The sequence below is a fragment of the Musa acuminata genome, chromosome BXJ3-10, assembly GCF_036884655.1.
Source record: "Musa acuminata AAA Group cultivar baxijiao chromosome BXJ3-10, Cavendish_Baxijiao_AAA, whole genome shotgun sequence".
In the NCBI taxonomy this organism is placed as follows: Eukaryota; Viridiplantae; Streptophyta; class Magnoliopsida; order Zingiberales; family Musaceae; genus Musa; species Musa acuminata.
In genome coordinates, this window is record NC_088358.1 from 29,023,889 (window position 1) to 29,046,420 (window position 22,532).

General features: G+C 41.8%; 4 protein-coding genes across 36 annotated transcripts; 1 reads left to right on the plus strand and 3 right to left on the minus strand.

The window, feature by feature from the left end:
* The first annotated feature begins 643 nt into the window (after positions 1–643).
* LOC103968657 (RING-H2 finger protein ATL52-like) lies at positions 644–12,195 on the plus strand. 27 transcript variants are annotated; one of them, XR_010501778.1, is made up of 12 exons: positions 689–3,107; positions 3,852–3,977; positions 6,455–6,523; positions 8,508–8,809; positions 8,912–9,022; positions 9,124–9,410; positions 9,503–9,642; positions 9,739–10,872; positions 10,953–11,289; positions 11,499–11,574; positions 11,735–11,829; positions 11,945–12,195. XR_010501778.1 is itself a non-coding variant. In XM_065171006.1 (3 exons), the coding sequence occupies exon 3, from the start codon at positions 4,644–4,646 to the stop codon at positions 5,775–5,777; it is 1,134 nt and encodes a 377-aa protein (XP_065027078.1). In that variant the 5' UTR covers positions 702–800; positions 3,695–3,762; positions 3,852–4,643; the 3' UTR covers positions 5,778–6,126. The 27 variants fall into 27 exon arrangements, 5 of the variants coding, with proteins under 5 accessions (XP_009380220.1, XP_009380216.1, XP_009380218.1 ...); XR_010501776.1 differs by having other exon boundaries at positions 11,768–11,829; XR_010501789.1 differs by adding an exon at positions 3,695–3,762 and having other exon boundaries at positions 3,836–3,977; positions 6,413–6,523; positions 10,953–11,829.
* Positions 9,504–10,791, minus strand: LOC135586878 (transcription factor bHLH94-like). Its single transcript, XM_065171007.1, has 3 exons — positions 10,381–10,791; positions 9,837–10,307; positions 9,504–9,732 (listed from the first exon to the last, which is right to left on the minus strand). Exons 1-3 carry the CDS (start codon positions 10,789–10,791, stop codon positions 9,637–9,639), a joined length of 978 nt encoding a protein of 325 aa, XP_065027079.1. The 3' UTR covers positions 9,504–9,636.
* A 1,598-nt stretch (positions 12,196–13,793) lies between the features above and the next one.
* LOC135651305 (GEM-like protein 1) lies at positions 13,794–18,507 on the minus strand. 5 transcript variants are annotated; one of them, XM_065171302.1, is made up of 7 exons: positions 18,398–18,506; positions 17,846–18,048; positions 17,634–17,735; positions 16,256–16,527; positions 14,661–14,883; positions 14,376–14,515; positions 13,794–14,269 (listed from the first exon to the last, which is right to left on the minus strand). In XM_065171302.1, exons 1-5 carry the CDS (start codon positions 18,409–18,411, stop codon positions 14,698–14,700), a joined length of 777 nt encoding a protein of 258 aa, XP_065027374.1. In that variant the 5' UTR covers positions 18,412–18,506; the 3' UTR covers positions 13,794–14,269; positions 14,376–14,515; positions 14,661–14,697. The 5 variants fall into 5 exon arrangements, with proteins under 5 accessions (XP_065027374.1, XP_065027372.1, XP_065027375.1 ...); XM_065171300.1 differs by having other exon boundaries at positions 13,805–14,269; positions 14,354–14,515; XM_065171303.1 differs by having other exon boundaries at positions 13,806–14,269; positions 14,354–14,515; positions 17,846–18,071; positions 18,398–18,507.
* Positions 18,508–18,553: 46 nt separating this feature from the next.
* LOC135584289 (transcription factor bHLH144-like) lies at positions 18,554–21,861 on the minus strand. 3 transcript variants are annotated; one of them, XM_018819758.2, is made up of 5 exons: positions 21,734–21,861; positions 20,780–21,267; positions 20,563–20,700; positions 19,546–20,478; positions 18,554–19,463 (listed from the first exon to the last, which is right to left on the minus strand). In XM_018819758.2, the coding sequence occupies exons 4-5, from the start codon at positions 20,451–20,453 to the stop codon at positions 19,448–19,450; spliced, it is 924 nt and encodes a 307-aa protein (XP_018675303.2). In that variant the 5' UTR covers positions 20,454–20,478; positions 20,563–20,700; positions 20,780–21,267; positions 21,734–21,861; the 3' UTR covers positions 18,554–19,447. The 3 variants fall into 3 exon arrangements, with proteins under 3 accessions (XP_018675303.2, XP_018675304.2, XP_009380227.2); XM_018819759.2 differs by having other exon boundaries at positions 21,683–21,823; XM_009381952.3 differs by lacking the exon at positions 21,734–21,861 and having other exon boundaries at positions 20,780–21,676.
* Between the last annotated feature and the right edge of the window lie 671 nt (positions 21,862–22,532).

The window sequence follows — 22,532 nt, forward strand, 5'->3', positions numbered from 1 at the left end:
GCGGACGCGTGTCTTCCAAGTGCGCGGGAATCGAGCACCGGACACGTGCGGTGTTCTGACGTTTGGGGTCAGCGGCAGTGGGAGTGAAGTCCAGCTGGGGGTTGTTGGACGGGAACGATGTCATGTCGTGTGTCACGTGGTGGTGGCAACAAAATAATATGCCCATGACATTTTCTTGCTCTTTATTCTCTTTGTCCGTCGCATTAGCAGAAAAGTCGAATGACGCACTCGCCGAAGCAAGTTTTATGGTGGATAAACGTGCTGCGATGGGAAGGAAGAATATGAGTTGTTGGCACCATCATCAGCCATGCATTAATCCATTAATAAATTTAAATACATTTTATAATTTGAAATGTTCGATCACATTTGATCAATCTGAACACCAGTGGTTGGTGATTACTATTGGCTCATCCAATTCTAAATTTCTTGAAATTTATAAATACCTCGATTCATATGGAAATCATACCTGATCTGATCCGATCGTGTCCAACACGATTTTTTTTGCAAATCGAGTCACATAAGGACGGATCAGATTTAACATCAACGATCCGACGCGATCCAGTGATGAGAGGACGATGGGCCGGCAAAGGGGAAGCCGTCTATCAGCGAGTGGACGGCTGGAGATGATGCACCGTCGAAGCCGTCGTATGATGCCTCGGTTTGTCAGAACTCAAAAGGTACGGATTTGACATCGAACTTTTCATACACGGGGGAGAGATAAGATCAAACCATGGTCGAGTTCCACGGCGCCAGCACAAGAAGAGGACGAAGCGCAGTAGCAGTCAACAGCAAGAACAAGAGTAAGAGTACCATGTTTCTGCTTTGACTCAACATATGTCTTCGATTGTTTCCCTTGATCATGAATCGTTTCTGCGGGAGAAATCCCTAGCAGCCACTCGCTGAAGGAATTTCTTGTTGCTTCGTTTCAGGTCTGTGTTTTCATCTGTGATAATAAGGGTTTTTTCTAATGAATATTATCTTATCGAATCTTTCGCTGTCTTCTTCAAGATTTTTCTTGCTGTTGTTGAATCTCGCATCAAACAGAAACATGGATCACTTGCGATGCTGAAAAATTACGGGGTCATATCCAAATTTAGCATTGCTTTTAGATCGAAAGCAATCTTGATTTCTGCATAATATTTCCCAGGGTTTCTTTCTTCTCTGCCAAAGTTTCATGATCTTGAATAATAGCAGTTATTGGAAGGGGATGCTGTCTGTCGTTCATTCTCGAGATCTTGTTTTGTATGTGCGTGCGTGTATACATGTATGTAGAGTGTTGAATCTGGCATGAAATCAGAACCATGGATCACTACGACGTGTGTGCTCTTTCACCTTGCCCCAAAAGAAAGTAATGGGTAGCAACCAATGAAGCTGAAAGTTACGCGATCATATCCAAATTTAGCAATTTAGCATTGGTTTTAGATCTAGAGATGTCTTGATTTCTGCATGATTATTTCAAATTGTTTCTTTCTTCCCTGCCAAAGTCTGATGATCTTTAATAATAGCCACTTCTTGGAAGAGAAATGCTGTCTGTCATTGATTTTCTCGAGGTTTCGTTTTGTGTGTAGATATACATGTGTATCCAGTATTGAATCTTGCATGAAATCCGAACCATTGATCACTATAGCTCTTCCACCATGCTCCAAAATAAAGTAATGGGTAGCAACCAATGAAGCTGAAAATTTATGCAATTTTATCCTAATTTTGCATTGGTTTTAGAGAGTTCTTTCTTGTCGGTCAAAGTTTCAGGCTCTTCAATAATAGCTCTGCTTATTCGAATAGTGATCCTGTTTGTCATTAAATTTTCTTCTATGATTTTGTTTTGTGTGTTATATGGTCTGTTGAACTGATGACATTAATGTCTAGATTTGTGAAGCAAAGTAATGTGAGCATGGTTTATGAATCATCCGAGGACAAGATTCAGGCAAAAATGGCCACTTTCCCCCGTGACATCTTGTTCTGCATCCTTTCCAGGTTGCCCCTGAAATCTGTTCTTCGGTTTTGTTGTGTATCTAAGTTATGGCTTGATGTGATAAAAAGTCCAGAGTTCGGGTACCTCCACTCTAAGAAATCAGCTGGTGACCCTACATTACTAATTCTGTCCCACCGTCTACTGAAGGAGAACATCATCAGCATAAGCCCAATAAGCCTCAGGGGTCATCATCTCCACATTAGCGATAATTCCATCAGTAATCTGGTTGGTTCCTGCTCATTGAATTTAGTAGGGGCTTGCAATGGCTTCCTGTGTTTTGCATCATTCGATCATGAGCGTATCCTGGTCTGTAATCCTATCACAATCGAGTTTGTCATTCTACCGAAACCCGGTACAACTCTTCCTCCAGAGCCTCTCACAATAGTCTATGGTTTTGGGTTTGATTCTACGTCAGAGACATACAAAGTTGTTCGTGTATCATATTCTGAAGGATCTTTACACGGTGATGCTAATCTTAAGGTTTCGGTTGAGGTATACAACTTGGGTGCAACAGGGTCTTGGAGAGCAGTGCGAGACTTTCAGCAGCCTCCGTATGGTCTGCCTGTGTTTGCTAATGGACATCTGCACTGGTTAGTACATCCACATTTTTCTGGTGCTGATAGAATCATATCATTTGATATCGGAAAAGAGGAATCGGTAATGACACCTCACCCAAATTTTGGTTTGAGATTCAGTATTTCCGAGCTGGGAGGGTGTTTGTCTGTGGTAGATCTTAGGAAGCGCACTCTCATTGAGGTATGGGTGCTTAAGGATCAATTTAACAACTATTGGCAGCAGGAATACATCCTTCCTGTAGGAGTGCCTTATGGTCTTGATATGGGGCTTCCTAGGCTGATATCCATCTCTGAGAAGAATGGAGTACTACTGATTTGGCTACAGGATGCAATATTTTCATATGAGCAAAGAACCTTGAGTCGGAAGAAGCTGCTGATATCAGGGTTGCCATCATGGTTGGATTGGGAGATTTGCTGTGGGTTTAGGCCGAGTCTGGCTCCGCTGAGGGGCAATCTTGAAAGATTGAAAGAGAACATGGATGTTGCATATTTTACTAGTGACATGGAAATTTATTCCCAGCCCATAATTTCTTCACAGATTGTGGAGTATAAAGCTATTGGTAGGTGTGATGGCCTAGTATCATGTTTTGTAAAGAATGGCATGTTAGTTCCTTGAAATATATTCCTTGTGTTCATATGGATTTGAAATCATATAGATATAATCGGCTAGCTTTGAAATATTTGTTGCTAAGTGGAGGTAAAATTACTAGTTACTACAGCTGTGGAGTTTGTATATTCAAGTGGTGTATTACAAATTCTGCTTTGCCTTGTCTTAATTTATGGAATAATGTTCCTTGTTCTATATTTGTTACCTTAAAGAAATTTGTTTCTCATCATCTTCCTAACAGCATTAGTTGTTAAGTTATTGATCTGGTAATTATTTTCTTTGTGATTCTTTATGACTTTGTTTAAGATCTTTTCCTTTATGAGAATCTTTATCTGCTTTACGTTAACCCTCCCAAGATCACAGGAGCCTAATGCACTGGGCTTGCCCTATTTTATATTTTCAAGAATATGTGTATGTGATTAAAAATGAAGCGTACGTATAACTGATGTGACTTAACTAGAGAAAAAAAAAGGTGAAACCTCTTATATATCTGCTGTAATTGATTATTCTCATATATAAAGTTCAGATTCATAAATGCAGGGTGCTTTTCCTAAGTTCTTGATAACATGTTGCTATCAATTCTTTTTGGAAAGATGCAAAAGCAAGAGGTACAAAATATAAAAGAAATTCTTTCTCTTTTATTTATTTGATTTTGATCAGTTCCATATGAAGTAAGGAAAGTATATGGATGTTGCAGATCATGTTGGGAGATGATATGATTGACTCCATACATGATGCTTGGGGACAAATGGTGGCTTTACTACCTATTGATATTGTGAAAACTCTCAGTTGCATAAACGGTCAGACTGAATACTATTTGGAGGTAATCTTTTTTCTTCTGGAATGTGCTGTGGAGTTCTGTAAGAGGCAACTTTTATTATTATTTTTATTCTGATCATATTTCGTATGTAAATTTCTACATTTCTTACATGAACATTGAAACCAAATACTTAGGCACATAGTCATAATACCTTTAATTCATAGGAAAAATAGTACTACATAGGTAAAGCCTTTTCTCTATATGTGCAGCTAATCATTCTCCATAGAAATCTGACTGTGATCTTAGAAACCAGGATATATATATAGGCTTCAGATCAAATATGATGGCAGTGAAGGGTTGGGATTGTGATGGAAAAGCTGAGTGCATTGCAGAATTCAAGGAGCAGAATTTACCAAGAATTTGTGGTGAGAAATATTTTTACTTTGAATTCAAAGGAGACAGCTTCTCGTGTGACTTTGGTGGGTGTGCTGGTCATGTCGGAAGCACGGCCGAAGGCATCTTAACTGCTCTCCCGCTTACCCGCATTCCTGTTGGTTGGTTGGGTGGGTGGGAGCCACGATAAGAATGCAGCCCTGAGGGTCGTCACCTGGTGGTTATTTTTATTTGAGTGAGAGTAAAAAAAAAGAAAAAACACGAAGAGTGCCGGGGACGGTACCTGAGTCAGTCAAATACCAAGTCCTCGTCTTCTTTTTCCGGTGTTGGGTGCGGATGATCGGCAGGGCGATGGCGTCGCGCCCTGATCGCCACCTCCTCTTCCTAAAGCCGGGCGATGACGACTTCCACGATCCAGACCCCCTCTGCCCCCCTCCCCCTCCCCCTCCCCCTCCGCCTCCCCCTCCCTCCCGGCACCACCCCACCCTCCTCCCCGCCCTCCCCATCGCCCTCGCATCCCTCCTTACCGCCGCGGTCATCGTCGTCCTCATCACCATCTTCATCTACCGATGCCGACGCCGACGCCGACGCGGTCGCTTGGCTGCCGCCTCCACCACGGAAGACCCCGGCCCTTTTGAAAACGGGGGCGGCGAGGTGGACCACCATGTCTGGTACATCAGGACCACCGGCCTCGACGAGTCCACCATCGGGGCCATCACCGCTTGGGCGTACAAGGCCGCTGACGGCGTCCTCGGCGACTCCCCCACTGACTGCGCCGTCTGCCTCTCCGAATTCTGCGACGGGGAGCTCCTCCGCCTCCTTCCCAAGTGCGGCCACGCCTTCCACGTTAGCTGTATCGATACTTGGCTCCGATCCCACGTCAATTGCCCCCTCTGCCGTGCGCCCATCGTGGCCCCAACCTCCGCCCCCAGCGGTGCCGATCCTGGAACAATTTCTCCCACGTTTTCCTCCGCTTTGTCCTCCCCTGATTTTTCCCTAGATGGCATGGATCCCAATTCGATCCCCTCTGCTGTACTGGATAGCAATCAGATCGACGGCCGCCAATTGGGATCTGGTCAAGGCGTCTTACAAGTGGAAACGGAGGGCGAAGATTTGGAAATTGGAGCTGGAGTTCCAATCGTGACTGACCATATCCCAAATTCTGAGCTGCGAGTGCCTAGCAATATTGGGGAACAAGGGTTCGAGCCTATTCGGCGCTCGTTTTCGATGAATTCATTCACTCACGCTCCTTCCTTGCACAGATCGGAGTTGGTAGAAGGTCTTACTGGTAACACAAAGGAACCCTCCCTGAGAGAGGAGTGGGATAGCAGAACCACAAGAAAGCAGGGCACTGCTTCCAGTGGCACTACTACCTTGCAGAAAGAAACTGAAAGATCTTCATCGAGTGCCAGTGGGGGTTTCTTCTTGCTAAGACACGTGCGAGCTCGGAGCTCTGTTCTTCCACTGTAATAGTCCTATTACTGAAGTATGTTATCAAGTTCATGAAATGCGGAATATCTAATATACCAGTGGTTCTCAGCAAGTTGGGAGCTGCTCTGTACTGTTTTGAGTCTGTGTGTGTAGAGTGGAAACAGAGAACAGTGAACCTGTCAGATACACTGCATCAGTTATGGTTAAGGCTAGAAGGTAGATTTTTGGGTTGAATTCGCAGCACAATGACTGGATGATAAGTTTCCGTAAGTTGAACTTCTGTAAGGTTTATGTGTCCATTAATTGTGAATATATTACGAGATTGTAAAAGACTTCACACTGATTATAAGATGCCGCTTAATAAGTGAGTTTATTGCCCTTCTTTTTATGCTTCGCCTACTTAATTGTGGTTCTCAGTAGCTTATGCACTTGCGGGAAAAGCCAAGATCCTCTACTGATAAAACTCATGCATGCACTTTGTGTATTGATTTCTTTATTCTCTTATGGTTTACAGTCTTTACCTTCTGTTTTTTCTGATTACCAGTCACCATGAACATTAGTTGTTTCCATGAAATTGAGTGATGGATCCTACTGATATATATATCTTTTTCAATCGGAAGCAACTAGAGAGTATTAGTGGTTTCAGTTTACTCTCTTCTCTGTTGATTACACAGAACTAGTTTATTGTCTTTCATTCGTTGAAGCTATGTACCCAGGGACGAGAACACTAGCATACAATCTTGCCAATTTTGCCAGAGCACGCAACACTGATGTTTTTCGAAGAGGTACTTCACTTCCTGATAGCTCCTACGGACAGTTAATGATGTACTATACCCATTCTTTCTTTCAAGAAAAAAACATAGTTTTTTTTCAGCTGCATGAAAAGAATAGTGAGGATAATGCTGCCTACAGGAAAACAAATTTGAACTATCCATTTTGTGTTCTTTATTACTTATGTTAATCATGTCATCTCTAATTTGATGCTTTGTACTGAGTATAAGTCATTGCTGTTGGTGTGTGCTATTCTATTAGCCATGACAATAAATTATATGCTACTTAACGAGGACCCTACCTTATTGATCCCTTGGCTCGATAATTTTTCGTACATATAAAAGCAACCTAGTGGAATTTGATCTATTGGAGGATAGTCAAGCTGCATGGTTCGCTAGATGATTGCATATCATGTTGGTTGACAATAAATTGTCACTGTATGTTCTTCTGTTATTAAGTTTTCTCATTATATCCTATGTTCATGTATCTACTGTTTGCTTATCATTCTAAACTAATTTATATCTTAGCCCTTGAGGAAATAACCTAGTCTGGTAAATAATATTTAAGAGGATTCCAGAATAAGTAATTAAAAACTTAATGTCTAGGCATTTGGTCTTGTAAGATTCCTAGAATACTCCTTGTCTTATTGTTCGTCCAATTATGTTTGTCAGTTACAGTAAGAACACTTGTAGCTTCAAAAAATCTTTAGTACATAGAATAATATCAAATTGTAAAGAAAATTTATTAGATTTAGCAAGAACAAATTGTTGCAAGAGACCTATGTCTGGGAGAAGAAAACACAGTTCTGAGTTCTGACTATATATAATTCTCAGGAATCAATTCCTTTTGCCAGTACAGCTTGCATGCATGATTGAAGAATCAATTGTTTTAATGATGAGTCCTAATACTTTTCAAATACTTATCAAGCAGACCCATTACTGGATTTGATTATGTCTTGTATCCCAGTCAAGCTTGACTTTTTCCTCCTATAACTTTGTTGTTTTACTCTTCCACTGAACCTAATTCCTATCCGAGTAGTTTGATTAGATCTAGTAGACCATGATGATGCATGAAGCAATTAACACTTTTCAACCACTTCTTTGTTCTGTACTGCTCATGGCGGCCTTCAGGTTGGACTGTTAGTTGACTCTCCCCAGCCTGTTTAGAAAATCTTGGATTGCACCTCTACATCTTCAGAGATTAGTTTTCCCTACCCTTAAGTAAATTATTACTAGTCAGATGCAGATGATTCCAGTACCAATTGTGTATAGTGAAATGCTACTTTGGCTGACGGAGCTGTTCCTTGCAAGTAGGCTTCAGAACATTCTATTTACAAGATCTATGATTAGTTTTCCAACCCTTGCCTACATAATGCTCATTGACAGAATGACTTTATCTGTCTTTATCCTGACTGTAAAAGAAGTTTTTAGCATGCGGTTGTTCTTTTTGGTGATTATCTGCAATTCTGAATGTTATATGGGTTCTTCGCTCCAGTAATACATCATTGAAAATATAAGTTTTGCTTTGAAATTTGTACTTTAGAATTTGCATGTAATAGTAGCAAGTATTCCATGTTTCCTTTTCATTTTGCCAAGTTTTTCTTGATACACAATATGCTCAGTCTCTGGGAACATGTTAAAATGATAATGTTCCTGCTGTTCTTGCAAGTGGCTTCTGCTGCTTCTCCGAACAGCTCAGTTTTTTCTCTTAATTTTAGATTATTTGTTGAAAAAAATTATTACATCTCAACTGCATAAACATGAGGCAGAAAGAGTTAGAATAATAACATAGTAATCTTACTAATTGCAATTCAAAATTTTGGGATCAGTTCTACAATTTCAAAGGAATTCATGAGATTTGGTCTTTGGGAAGGTGAATCTAAACTCTGAAGTTTCATCTCAATCGCATCAACATGTAGCAGAAAGAGTTACAATTATCACATAGTAATGTTGCTTTTTACTCATATTTTAAGCACTCCATTTCCTTTCTATCATACAGACAGTTAGCAGAGGGAGATGCCAATCTGATACTGATGCAATCTATGTCAATGAGAATGACAGTTTATTCCCTTACACTGATGCCATCAGATTTTGAGACACTACTGTTGGTTTCTTGCTGACACAATGGAGATGCACCAAACTTTTCCATGTTGGATCAACTGACAAGCAACTACTCTTGCTTGTGGATTGGACAGCAACTAAGATTGCCTCTGCTGCCATTGGATCTCCAGTATTATATGAGGTGTGACAGAGAACAGAATCAGCAACATGTGAACCAGTGAGAGGTCATTTGCCAACCTGGTCAGTTCATACATCAATTGGAAGCCAAATCAGTCCTAAAAATGACTATTTGTTCTCCTTTGCATCTCTCCTTTTGATATTATGATAGGATATGTCTTGCAGTTGCAGGTTTTTCTCACCTCTGGATCATTATTACTCCACAGACCCTTTGCAGAACGGCTCACATCAAACAAAAGAAAGCAAATTCCACAAGGTTATACAACACTGACACTGGTACTATTTTTCTTTCATTATATCCATCCTTTTTTGAGTTTGTCTACTCCTGCATTATCATTTATGGCCTTCTATCATCTCTGTCCCTCGAGATCTTACAGATTCCTCGAGCATTGTGTCATTTCTTCTGTTGGGCTTTTTCTGAGGACACAAGCATACCTACTGAGCTCCATGCAAGTGAACTTGTTCCTCATAACTTATCTGAATCAATGGAGCAAGAAAAATTGACCATTGAGCTGACTCTCTGGATATGGTATGATTCATGGTGGTAGCTGCTGATTGGAATAAATTCTTTCATCAAAATGCAAAAAAGAAAGGTTGAAGGAAAAATAATCTAAAGAGGAATCCAAATTCTTTGTTCTTAGTTATGTTATCACTGTATCCAATGGTAAGATTCTCGATGTTGCACAGCTTTTAACCTAATCCAAAGACTTCCATGTATTCGGTTTATTCTTATGTTGATAATTTTTTGCCAAGCAGATCAGCAAAGCACTCAGGTTATCATCATCAAATGCAGAAGTCCCAAGTAACTGAGATCAACAGCTCTGTCCTACAAGTACAAGATTCTAAATCATATGAGAGGCTCCTATTTGGTGGCAAGCAAATGGAGTCGTCTAAAGGTATGTCTCCTCCTCTTCGATCCTGCACAACATCTGATGGACTGCTGTTGCTATCTCATCCACTGATGTATGTTGGCAATCATCTTCCACCTGCAGATCGAAACCAGGCGTAGCAGGTTCAGAAGAGATGAGCACAAACTCCACGAGATTGCAGAAGATAACGGAGAAGGGAGAGTAAGATGTTCCGACATTACCTTGAGACTGCAGGCGTACAAGACCATCTGATCGAGGGAGGTGACGTTGAGGTGCAGCGGCATCAGCCGCAGGCTCTGCAGCCCCACCACCAGCTTCGCCAGCTGCTTCGGCCGCCGCCTCGAGAGCACCTTCAGGCTCGCATGGCTCTCCACCACCGTCACCTCGATGTTCGCGGTGGCTGCTCGGTTCTCGACCTCGCCGCTGTTCCCAAAGGCAGTGTCAGCGCCGGTGACGCCGTGATTCTTCTTGTCGTTGTTGTTGCTGCTGCTGCTGCTGCTGCTGTCGGTGGCGCCCCCATTGGCTGAGTAGGAGGCGTACTGGGGGAAGCTAAAGCAGTCGGCAAAGGCGGCGGCGACGCCGGCTGCACCCGCTCGTTGCTCGAGTCGCTTCCGCAGTTCCAGTGATCGAAGGAGCTGCTCGAGTTCTTTGACGTAGTTTATTGCGCCGCCGACAATCGATGCTTGATCACCCTGCACATTGGCGGCATCAAATGAGGACCACGTAAGCCAAGTGACAAGAAGGACGAAGCGAAGAGCCTGTCACCCTTTGGACGAAGGAAGAGGGCATGAGAGAGCGGAGCACGGCCAGGTACTCGTTCATTTGCCTGCGGCGGTTGCGCTCCACGGCGATGTGGGTCATCCTCTGGCTCTCCACCTCCTCTTTGTTCTTGACGCTCTTCGCCCGCCGCCTCTTCCTCCGGCCGCCCACCTTCGTCGACGGGGAATTCGCCTTCCACTCCTGCAGATGTTGTGCCAAGGAGGAGGAGCAGGAGGAGGGATCCCAAGTCCCATCCCCGCCACCGCCCATCCTTTTCTCGGCCTCAAGCAGTCCTCCCAAGCCACTGCCCCATGCTCCTCCTCCTCCTCCTCCTCCTCCTCCGGCGGCGGTGGCACACCACTCATCGAAAGCATAGCCAAAGATGCCTTGAGGGAAAGCCGCAGCTTCCAGGGCCATTCCTCTCTTCCTACAAGGAGCTCACCACCAAACCTTCTCCTTGATGAGGTGTCAGAAAGGTTGCGCTTTTATAGACTCAAGGTATGCATGTTTTCTTCTCCTCTTTCTTTGATTAATCGGAGAGAGAGAGAGTCAGTGTTTTGTATCATCTGCTGGAGTAGGTTGGCATCATCAAGAATAGAGAGGAAAAGTTGGAGGGCCTGATGAGAGACACAAGTGAAAGAAATGAAGGGGTTCAGAAGATTCTGCCTGGTGTTGGACGTGTGTGTGTTTCTGTCTGCAGCGGGAGGATAGATGTGAGGCCATGTGAGCTTCAACTTCTAGCTTTGAGTTCTCACTCCTCCTCCTCCCTCTCCGCAATCATCTGCAGCAAGTACTGCCACTGATGCTGCAAACCCATGTGGCCTGTGACACACTTCCATGGGATACTGATCCTGAGGACTTGTTTCTTCTCTTTGACCGATGGAATACGTACTCGGGTCGTGTCAATAGCCTACGGTGAGCTGCTGTGTTGTCTTCTCTCCTTGCTGTTACGTTTGGGATTCGCTCTCCCCGCAATTAAGTTTGATTTGATCATAGGATTTGATTCCTCAAGATTCTCTTTACCTTTTTGCTTAGGTTTTACTCAGGATTAAATTATTGCCAGGTATTTGATTATGACACTTGCATATATTGAATCCTTCGAGCTCTGACAACCTACTCTGCAGATGTGCTTCAAGGGTTCACAGGTGGGGGTATATTCCCTGTGCTTTCTGAGCTAAAACAGGAAGACTAAAGCATAAGGTATAGTAATTACTATTGTCCTAAATTTGTATTTGATCTAGCAATTTGGTCAATCTCCTGGGATAGATTTCTTGAGCTTTGGAGATGTGTGAGGGATGTTTGATTTCTACCTTCAAACAAGGTCTTCTGACTAACTAACTAGAATTGACTGGATCATTAGCCTTTACTCTTGGACAACATTTGCATTCCTCAGCTTGCAGCCAAGGCAAAAAAATGTGGATGCTTAGTGAGAGACTTGTGTATCTTTTTGTGCCAGTAAGTTCTTGAATTGTTATTTTGCTTGTTCAACATATATTTTTTTGGGTGCCATGATGATATTTTATTTCACGTTTGTTTTTTATATTAATATGTATATTTTTTTATCTCATAGGTCCGTGCAGCCTAGTAAAATGTTATTACTTGGATGATCAGTGGATGTCGCCCGGTGCCACACGGTTCAGACATATTCAACTAAACAGTGAGTAATCTAATCCGAGAAATTATTCGTTTTGGAATGGATTCATTTGGTCTTATGTTGTGGATGTTTAAGAGAGAGAGAGAGAAAGAAAGAATTTTTCTTTATTTTTTTTGGGCACTTGCAACTAAAGATGGATTCATCAACCATTAGAAAATTTGAGTATAGCTCAGAACATCCCGTCGCATTAACGAGAAACAGCACTGATTTGTAGAATCAGTGAGGGTTTCAAGTGTGAGAGCGGAGCCTCAAAGGCTGCAAAACAGCACTGTATTCTGTGGGCAGGTGAAGCCAAACAACGGTGGAATTTGGTCGAACAGGTTTGGGTTGGTGAGGGAAGCAGGTAAAATGATACACTAAATCTGATCGAGTCGATGTACTGGTTGATGCCGCATGTTCCCTGTGTTATCGAGCCTCACGAGGCAGATGCTGTGGCTTTGGTTTGTGGCCGAACATCGGCGAGGGTAAAATGAATCCATGCATCCAACTCCCATTGTTGCTCACATACGACACTCCGCTCCCCTAAGTTTTCATTTCTTCGCTCTCCATTCCCGTTTTGTTTTCTTTGGTTTGGTCTCACATGAGGAACGCCTTTCTTCTCGATGGAGAAACCGATCACCAAGTTTTAATATCTATTTCCATCAAATTAAACATAAACTTTTTGGAATTAGTGCTTAAGTGAATCAATATCTTAAAATAAAGGTGTATTATCGATTTAATTGGATTCTAATTAAACTGATTCGAAGCTTATCTCGGTGGAAGGGACGTCCCTCCTTCAACTTACTCACCTATATGATAACACGAAAAGAGTAGTAAAAAGAGAGGAGAATGCTCTTTTTTTTTTTTTTCCCACGTGCAGATATATAGAGACCTATAACGGCAAAAGGTATATACCCTATTCTCGATTTATGATATTTTAGATTTGATAAACTGTATTTCGTATAATAGTTTATATGCGATAATTAAGAGAACAACGATCATGCAAATTTATTACCACGTGCATATTCACTATGTCTCTTCTTTTTCTCCATGTCTTTCTTTTCGAATTTTATTATTATTATTATTGAGGTGTTTATATATTTTGTAATTATTAGGGGAATAAAACAGAAGGGAATCGTTTTTTTTGTCGGCCGACGCAGATCAGTGCTGATCAAATCGTGCGGCCATGATTGGACGCGTGGGCTCGTCGCATTGCGCTCGTCGGACGCGCCCAGTTTCCCACGCCACACGGTACACAAGCGAGACGACAATGGCGAACCGCACGGTGGCCCCCGTTCGGTCGAGCCCGCCTTCCCCGGTCGAATACCGGTAACTTTGGCGACCCCAATCCCCGTACGCTGCCTTCCTCCCGGAACTCGATGTTTTCACGGAGAGTAAAAATGGATCATTGCAAACATCAATAGTCCATATAGTTACGGCAAATATGTTCTGATAAGAAAATAGTATTAGTTATTGTATATTTTATTATCGCATTTAAGAACCTTTTGCATATGTCATCCTCAAAAACACTGGATGACATTTTCAGCACTATGATGAAGTCTTAAATTATATTACTGTGAATCAAATTTTAATTAATATTTAGTTTATCATATATAATGAATAATAACTACAACATGCATATGCAAGTTTTTCAAGTTTAAAAGAGATTAAAAAAAAACAAACGTAAACTTATAGTGATAATTATGAAAATCATTTATATTATATATAATTAATAATTAAATAAACTTAGGTTAACCATTACTAGTCATAGCAACTAAGGGCACTCTTTCATATTTTCTCAAACACTTAAATATAAAGGGCCTAAAATGAATATTATTAATGTTTAAGATTATATTACAATATTTTTTAAGGAAATATAGGAGACTATAGTTTTGGAGAGAGAGATCCATTTTATGACTAGTAACATTGTGCACATATATCTCTCTCTGTGTGATGAGAGGCGGTATCGGAGAGGGACGAAATCACGTGCAACTTTGGGTGATGCGACATTGGCAGGAAGAGGACACGTCCTGATGTGATTACGATACAAAGCCTGTGTGCGTGTGTGCGCGCGCGCGCGCCTTTGGTAACATCTTCCGTCTACTACCCAAATCATATACTACCTTGAAAACAAACACATGTCAAGAAACACGTACCTGGCACCTGGTTTTCTTCTTTGCTATCGATTGTTTCACTAGCGTTAGGGTTCACCTGATTGCAGCCCCACATGGTGGAATGATCCCTGCTTTTTGTATACGGAAACTGCAAGAGTCCAACGAGTCATCAGAAACCCAAGTGAAAAGAATATGTACTAGTGTGTTCCCCAACTCGATATTGAAAGAAGACCTGTAAAATGCCTTTAAACCACCTCGGTTCTTGCAGAAATGATACGGTATCCCGATGACAACTGCTTCCTTCCTGATCTTGTGAAGAACTTGAGAGACAAAACTGTTCATGATGCGGGGAAAAGAGCATCTGAGGCACAACAGTTCTGCTAACAAGCATGAACTGTTGGACATTTAAACCAATTACACAAAAACCATCATACAACCACTATCAATCAGTTTCGCAGCAGCAAGAATAAGGTTTACTGGAGTGATCAAGTATATGATAATTTTTAGAATGAACAAACCATAAAATGAAAAACACATACCTTCATGAAAATTGCTTTCCCAAATCCGAACAGATCACTAAACTTGGAGACGAGAACCATGCACTGCTTCCAGTAGGTTTCTGACAGCACTATCATAGTTCACAAGACCCATGAACCAGAACTCATGGTTGTCGATAGAGACAACTTGAATATATTTTTCTCCTGGCTTTGCTCTGCTCGCTGAACGATCGACTGATCTTATCTGATGCAGAGGAATTACCACCTTCATGGATGACAAAATGGGGAGAAAAATCAATGTAATGTATGAAAATAGTGGCCTATAATATTTGATCTTTTCTCGCTTCTCTTTAAAATATCAGTGAAAATTTGAACACAGGTAAATATCTCATTATTATTGTTAACCTCCAACAAAGTTGTCTTAAAGCAAAACTTATACACAGCTGCATCTTATTTAAGACATTTGCCTCTTCAAAGCCAATGAAAATTTAAAATCCCTCAGCAGGAAAATTAACAAAGAATTAAGGTGGTCATAAGTAGCCTGACCATCAAAATCAAATGAAGCATCCTAAGTACCACACAAGTAGGTCAAAATTGCATGACAACGATGGATAAATGAAACATCTTAACATCTTCTAAAATATAAGTTAACTGTTGGATCCTTATCCTCCATATAAATTTCTTCAGCCGGTGAGTGTTTTCATTACATGTGGCTTCTAAGACTAAAAGAAATTTTAAGTAATGACCCCTAGGAGCATAAGTGAGAACAGATCTGGTCTAAAGCATTACCCATGTTTAATATTATGAGCCACAGGGAAAATTAATATTTGATCATTCATACAGGCATTGTTGAAAAAAGAGTATCAGATGAATCATGTATCATTATTCTTTGCCAAGAAGATTGAAGCTGCTAATACATGATCCATATGGATTCCAAGCAGTAGGAAAATTGCAAGCTTAGTCATGAACATGATAGCCTTTTCAAGAACAATTTTGGTTGGGATAAGGTTATCAGAAAGCGAATATATTACAAAGGTTTTTCACCAGATTTCTGGTGGATCTTCAGTATATCTGGCTTATCTGGTTCACATATATTAAAATAAAAGAATAATAAAGAAACACGATGACACAAAAAGATATAGAGAGACTAATGTTTCAAAATGACCCCAGCTCATTTTCGTGAAGTGAACTTGAACGAAGAAAAATGTTCAAAGAACGAATAATGACAGCAAAATGATAACAATAACAAAAAGATCTAGCATAAGAAAAGAATAACTACATTTTGTTATAAATTACATGTCCATAATTTTACCACCTTTTAACATTCAAGAATTTCAACTATTGCCATAATGCAAACTGAGGATGCACTGAATCAGACATGATTTACAGCATTAGCAGTGGTGTGTACTGAGCACCGTAATGCTTGTCATCAATGCCATGGCCCCCAATTACATGTATTACTATTAGCACAGTACACATGAACACACCAATGTACCATGCTGGTTACCAGCATTTTGAAGCAAAACATGGGCAAATCTTATAACATTGAGCTCCTTGTTAAATGCTTTTAATCTAAATGTGGGTAACCCCTGTAACTTTGTTACAGATTGAACACAAAAGAGTAATTTACAAAGTACCTTGTAATATGTCCATTGAGTCTGATCTCCAACTTTGTATGATAGGGGATTATCACTACAGAATGCAAGTTTGGCAGTCGAAAGATACAAAACCCCAATAATAGGACCAGCCGATGTCGAAAGATAGCACGCATATGACTTTTTAAGTTTCTCATCAGGAAATGTCTCAAAAGTTTGCTGAAATATTTTATCATAATCCCCTTCACTTATGACTCTAGTAGTCTGAGAAATCCTCCCCATGGCTGCGTCAGCAATGCTAGGCCCTGTTTTCACTGAAACAAGGAAGAAAATTAAATCTTCCACTAGCAGGGAAAAAAAAAGGACACAGAAGAAAAGCATGCAGAACAAATCAATCATAGATGCTCATGGTTAATAATTAGCAGAGATGCACAAAAGAACATGACATGACTGTGAAGCCACTTCATGCTTCAGAAAGTAAGCAAAAGCAAAGATGTTAAGCACAGCCTAACTGGCCTTATCAGATGATTTGTAACATTATGATGGATTTTCAGCATTAAATACAGCCAACTAAAGAAAATTAAAAAAATATTATTTGACTGCATATTTATTATTTTCATTTGCTGATGATTTTCTGTCCTTGATCCAAATGAGTCAAACAAACCCACCCTTTGGTATGTGTCTCGGTTGAACATAGTTGTCCAATACAAAAGTCTTCTACCAACATTCCAATGTTTCACAGTAATAGATTTTATCAAGGTACCTATATATTAATTTTTTTACCCTAATCCATTATTCCCAGATTGGCAAAGAAGTGGAACATTTAGTAAACTTGGAAATTGAAAAATCTTTTTATCAATTAACCATGTAAAGAAAAGGAAAATTTCAAGCACAAACCCATTATCATATCTTGGAACTTTTACTTATGTAAACTAATTCCTTGTTTTTGTTTTTTAGGTATTACCATTTATATAATGGATCCCATGGTTAAACCAATGAACTACTAGGCGCTTGTTCAGATTAACATTCATTTCTATTATGATTATATTGCATCAGCAACAACAAAATTGAAATCTCTATGTACTTCACGTAAACCATGTTTCTCTCTTGATATGATTCGTTTGATCCCAACTTTAACCAACAATTACTCTTAGGGTTACATTTGGATCGAGGTCTCGATAAAGTGGGTTTAATTATCCTAACATAAATATGCAACCCTAGAGAAGTAACCCTAAGTGGGTTTATGTATCCTAACATAATCTGTAACCCAACAGTTAAATTTCCCAATTTGAATTAGAAGGTCCCTCTAATCTCCTCGCCATATATCTTGTACCTTAACAAAGGTCATGAACGAAGTACATTGTGTGCATACCAAGTACATCCAGTTGTCAAGATAATGCAGCAGAATCTTACGACTTACAATGCTGCCAAAAATTCCCAGCCAAATCCTCAGTCTTCTTCGCTGCTTCGTTGACTTTCTTCCCAAATTTGTCAAGCACATCGCGCACAGTGCCCATCGTATCTATACATCACATTAAAAAAATAATCGATGAATAAAAGAAGTATACCTTCCTCGAACAAGATCGAGCATCTGATCCACCAAAAAGAACGATCTAAATGATCTCAAAATACAGAAGACGCAGAAGATCGAGGACGGCGCAGTGGCGGAAGGGCTGATGTAGGGGTTGGACTCGGGCGGCACTGTGGTGGCGTCGAGGTGGCCAACAGGGGGCGGCGGAGGCGGCGCTACGTCTTCGGGAGTGAGCTTCGGGTAGGGGGCGTACTCGGCGGATTGCTCGCCCTTCTCCATTGCCGATCGTTTCGCTTCGCGAGATCTGCTTCTTCAAAGCGCGTTGTTCTGTGACTGATATATACACATAAATATATATATATATATATATATATAAGACTATTATTATTATTATTAGAAGCTTTTTCATGCTCATAAGCAAGGTCATGTCACGTGCAGGGCACGATCGTTTTCCTTATCAATTATTCCAGTGCATGAAATATATTAAAACAAGAAAACAAATTCATAAAAAAAAAATAAAACTCCAATTTGGTACCGATTGATGTATTGATAAAAATATTTATATTCATAACAACAAAATAATATAATATAATTCGTGGCATTTATATTCAAACAAATATAATAACATATAAATACTTTTGTGAGATGCTGACCTTGCCCACATCATTCACCACCATCTTCTTGGTATTATAGCATGTGCTGTGTGGGGCAAAGTTTCCCCCCCCCCCCCCCTTTCTCTCTCTTCATATTATGTTCAATAAAGCCTCTGATACACTAAAACAACGAGTTCAGGTCATTGGGCTTATGACTTGAGTTATATGTTTAGTATTCGCTAAAGATCTGATATGTAGCCATATTACAGGACGTCCTCTACCTGTCTTCACCACTTTGGTGATCAAATTATATTCAAGCAGTACAAAAGCCATGCATCAATCTGATCTCCTAAGATCTATGAACTTGCAGCACCATGCTGCCATGGGAGCCTCTTGAGGACCAGGATAAGCTACCACAGGCAACGTCAAGCCTGTGGCAGCTGAAGGAGAGAAGGAAGCAGTAGTAATCACAAAGCTCCACGAGCAGAGCCCCACATCAATGCATGGCACTCCTCACTGAACCTGAAGACTTCAGCCTGGCTCCCAAATTGGGAACAGAGCTCACAGAGTGGTCCACAGTCCTCCCCAAACACCCTTCTTTAACAAAGCTAATCATGAAGTCAACAAGCATCAAAGTCATCGTGGAATGCAACAGTAGAGTCAAGCTGCAATCTCCTCCAGTTTCTAAACCCTCCCTTAAAGCTACTACTACTACTACAGCACAAAGCTGGATGAAAAGATGGAACATGGAAGAGGAAGAGCGATCACCACCCACCCAACGACCGCGCATGCACAGGCGCGCTCCCACTCTATCGAATCCATGGCACACGCGCGATCTCCATGCCCGACATCATTCGCTTTTGGTCAAAAGGAAGGGGTGGGGGGGGCCTCTCTCGGTCTCCCTTTGTATCGATTAGGAATCCTCCATGGCTAGTACGTAATTATGCTTTATTGGACCATGATATCTTCCTCACTCACCCACCGTCAAAGCAATGACACTGAGAGTTCTCACGCTCCACCAAAGCTGTGGTCTTCCGGTACTGATTCACACCTTCAATTATTGGATCCGTGTGGAGAGAACTCATTGCCTTCTCCCTTTTCCTTCTTTCTTCATTGACCTAGAGAACTGGTAACACCACTACTACTACGGTTAATACCACCTTGCAATACTAATATTTATACGTAGGAGAAGATAATGGGGATGCTACCGGAGTTCCAACAGTGGCGTAGCACCTAGAGCTTTGGCTTTCAGCTTGAGAGATTTCAGATAGCAGATGGCCTCGTCGAGGACGGTGGCCGCATCCTTTCCCTTCCCACCTGGGATGATCCTCCTGAGAACCCTGACCGTCTCTAGTATCTTCTCCCTCTTAATCCGCTTGCGGTCCTGGTCCTGGTCCTCTCCCCTCACACAGCTCGATTCACCATCGGTGTTGGTATTTCTGTTCCTGAATTCCAAACCAAGGTCATGATGGTGGGAGCTTGCTGTGTCTGCAAGCAAAGCATCAGGCTCATCCACATCAATTCTCTTCCTCTTGACAGGGAGGACAGAGCTAGCTACCTCCGATGAGCTCCCTGCTGTTGGCTCGATCGGGGAATGCCCTGTGCTGGCCTCCTCTTCCCCGTAATCTTCATCATCGGAGTCTGAGTACAAAAGTGCATTGATTTCATCGGTATCTTCATGCATCTCCTCTCCTCCGTGTCCAACGGAAACCACTTCGTTGCTCCCCTGAAGGTCCAGGCTTTGATTTGTCGGATTAAGAGTCAGATATGGGTTCCATGATGAGCTGAAAATTAAGCTTGTTTGATCCCATGACTGACTGAAACCCATAAATCTCTTGTGAGATCCAGCAAACTCCGGTGTGCCAAAGGTGGGGATTGCAGGAGGATTCAAAGTCGGCATGGTCTCAGCGGATATGCGCGCTGGAATCCGAGGGAACGGTGCGGCAGCGTTACCAGAGGAGGAGGAGCCAAAGGGGTTGATGTAGTTAGGGAACGCCCTGAATGGCGCATTCTGTCGGCTGATATCCGGCTTCTGGAGATCAGCAGCAGAGTTCAAGCTACTAAACCGCCATGTTGAGTGCGGCATATTGACCCAAGGATCAGGGTATTTCTTCATCGGTGACTCCCCACAAAGCAAGCACCTGCAACACCAGCTAAGAGCCATCAGTTCAATCCACAGATTGATCAGATAAGCATCGATCTTTACAGGGCTCCAGAGGATTTACCGGTGGCAATCAGCAAAGATCAAATGTTGTTTCCACAAGATTATCTACTAGCAACTGCAATAATCACAGCCTTATTCAGCAAAGCAAACAGAAGCTAATCTACGTGACCGGCTTGAGGAGGTGGCGGAAGTACTCGGCCTGCGAGGAATCAAAGTTCATGATTATTTAGAAGCCACTGAAGTTTAGTCTGTAGCAATCGAAGATAATGCTTCTTTACCTGGCAATCCTGTAATGGCTGGAAGCAAGCTATGATCCTAACGATTATGGTGGAGCTACCAGCAATCCCACTCTCATGTTTCAATGCTCGGAATCTCGTCTGAGCCGCAGCTTGGCACACCATTACTTCTCTTTCTTGCGCTTAAGATCGAACCAGTCCACCAGAAACCCGAAAGCGATGCAGAGAAAAAGGACAGGAATAACAAAACCAGATGAATCTACAGAAAGAAGAAGAGCAAATCCCGGTAGAATTGAGGAAGAAAGCAACAAGGACTCGGAGGAGAAACACAAGAGTGCTTTGAGACCAGAAACAGAGATAAAGAGCGAGCCAGAGGAGAGGCAAGTCGAGCTACAGTATGACCCGACAGTACAAGTTCAAGGAGACCCCTTTCCGAAGAACATCGACTGAGAGACACAGCCACCGCATACTGCTTCCGCTCTTTGACCAGGACAGCTTCGATCGTCGCCTCCTTTGGTCGCTTTAGATCGCTGAAACACCCAAATCCAGCTCAGTAAATAAGATATATTGCCCCCCCAAAGAATGCCGAGAACTCGAACCACTTGAAACACAAAAGAAGGAAGATAAAAAGATCGCTCTTTTGACATCAAAAGCATGGGATACAGAAGATCAAAGCACTTCGAAAGATAGAAAGAAATGATTTTGGAACCACTCGACTGAGCGCTCCATCGAACAAACGGATGAACCAAAAACTGGGGGCAGAAAAGCTACAAGGTCAACCAACTCCGCCGAAAAAAGCCAAGGATCTATCGCAATCAGCAGAAAAAATCGATTTTTATCATAGAAATAACAATATAACATGATGCAGAGTACCAAGATGCCATCAGAAATTACTGGAGAGGAACCAAATTATGAACTCGGAAGAAAGAAGCTTCAAAATTTTACCAGCCCGCTCTCAAAGAAAACGAAAAAGAGTCGCGATTTCTCAGAGGAGACCTGAAATTTCTTCGCTCTAAGCAACGTGGAGCAACAAAAAAAAGCCAATTCTGCTCGATGATCGGTGGACGAGCTCGGCCAGGGGAGCGGAGAAAGAACAGGGGAGGCAGCAGTAAACCGGTGTTGGCAGGCGTGGATATGGCGACAGAATATATCGCCCCCGTGTGATTATAATACCCCTACAACTTCTCCGAATCTACTAACAAACTAGCCGTGGTTAACCGTAAATTAAGCCAAAAAAGCTGTCCTTGATGGTCAAAATATTTCTATGTTGGAGCTGCCGACAAATAACCGGTATAATTACTTCAATGCCACACAACGTTACTGTGTGAGTCCACTACATATGTTGTATTCATGCGTAAATTCCCGTCAAAGGATCCTTTTATACGATTACTTCAATGCCACACTATGTTGCTATGTGAGTCCAATACATGTTATATTGATGCATAAATTCCCTTCAAAGGATCCTTTTATACACAATTATTGGAGCTTTAATAATCTTCCATCACTTATCACTCGTCCGAAGCCAACTCAAAACAGACAACCAAACCTAAATATGGTGTTTAGAACTCCTAAGAGCATCAATAATTGCCTCCAAGATTCCATCATCAAGCATAGTCAAGCATGGTGGTGGGTGTGGCCATTGACATGGATGGAGAGTGTCTTCTCATTCTCCTCCTCCCCCCTCCCCCTCCTCCAATGCACATCACTTTCTCATGGTGGCTTCTGACTCCATGACTGACAACCTTTCTCTCATCTTGGTGTCTTGTAGTGGACTGTGGTTGGATGCTTTCCTTGC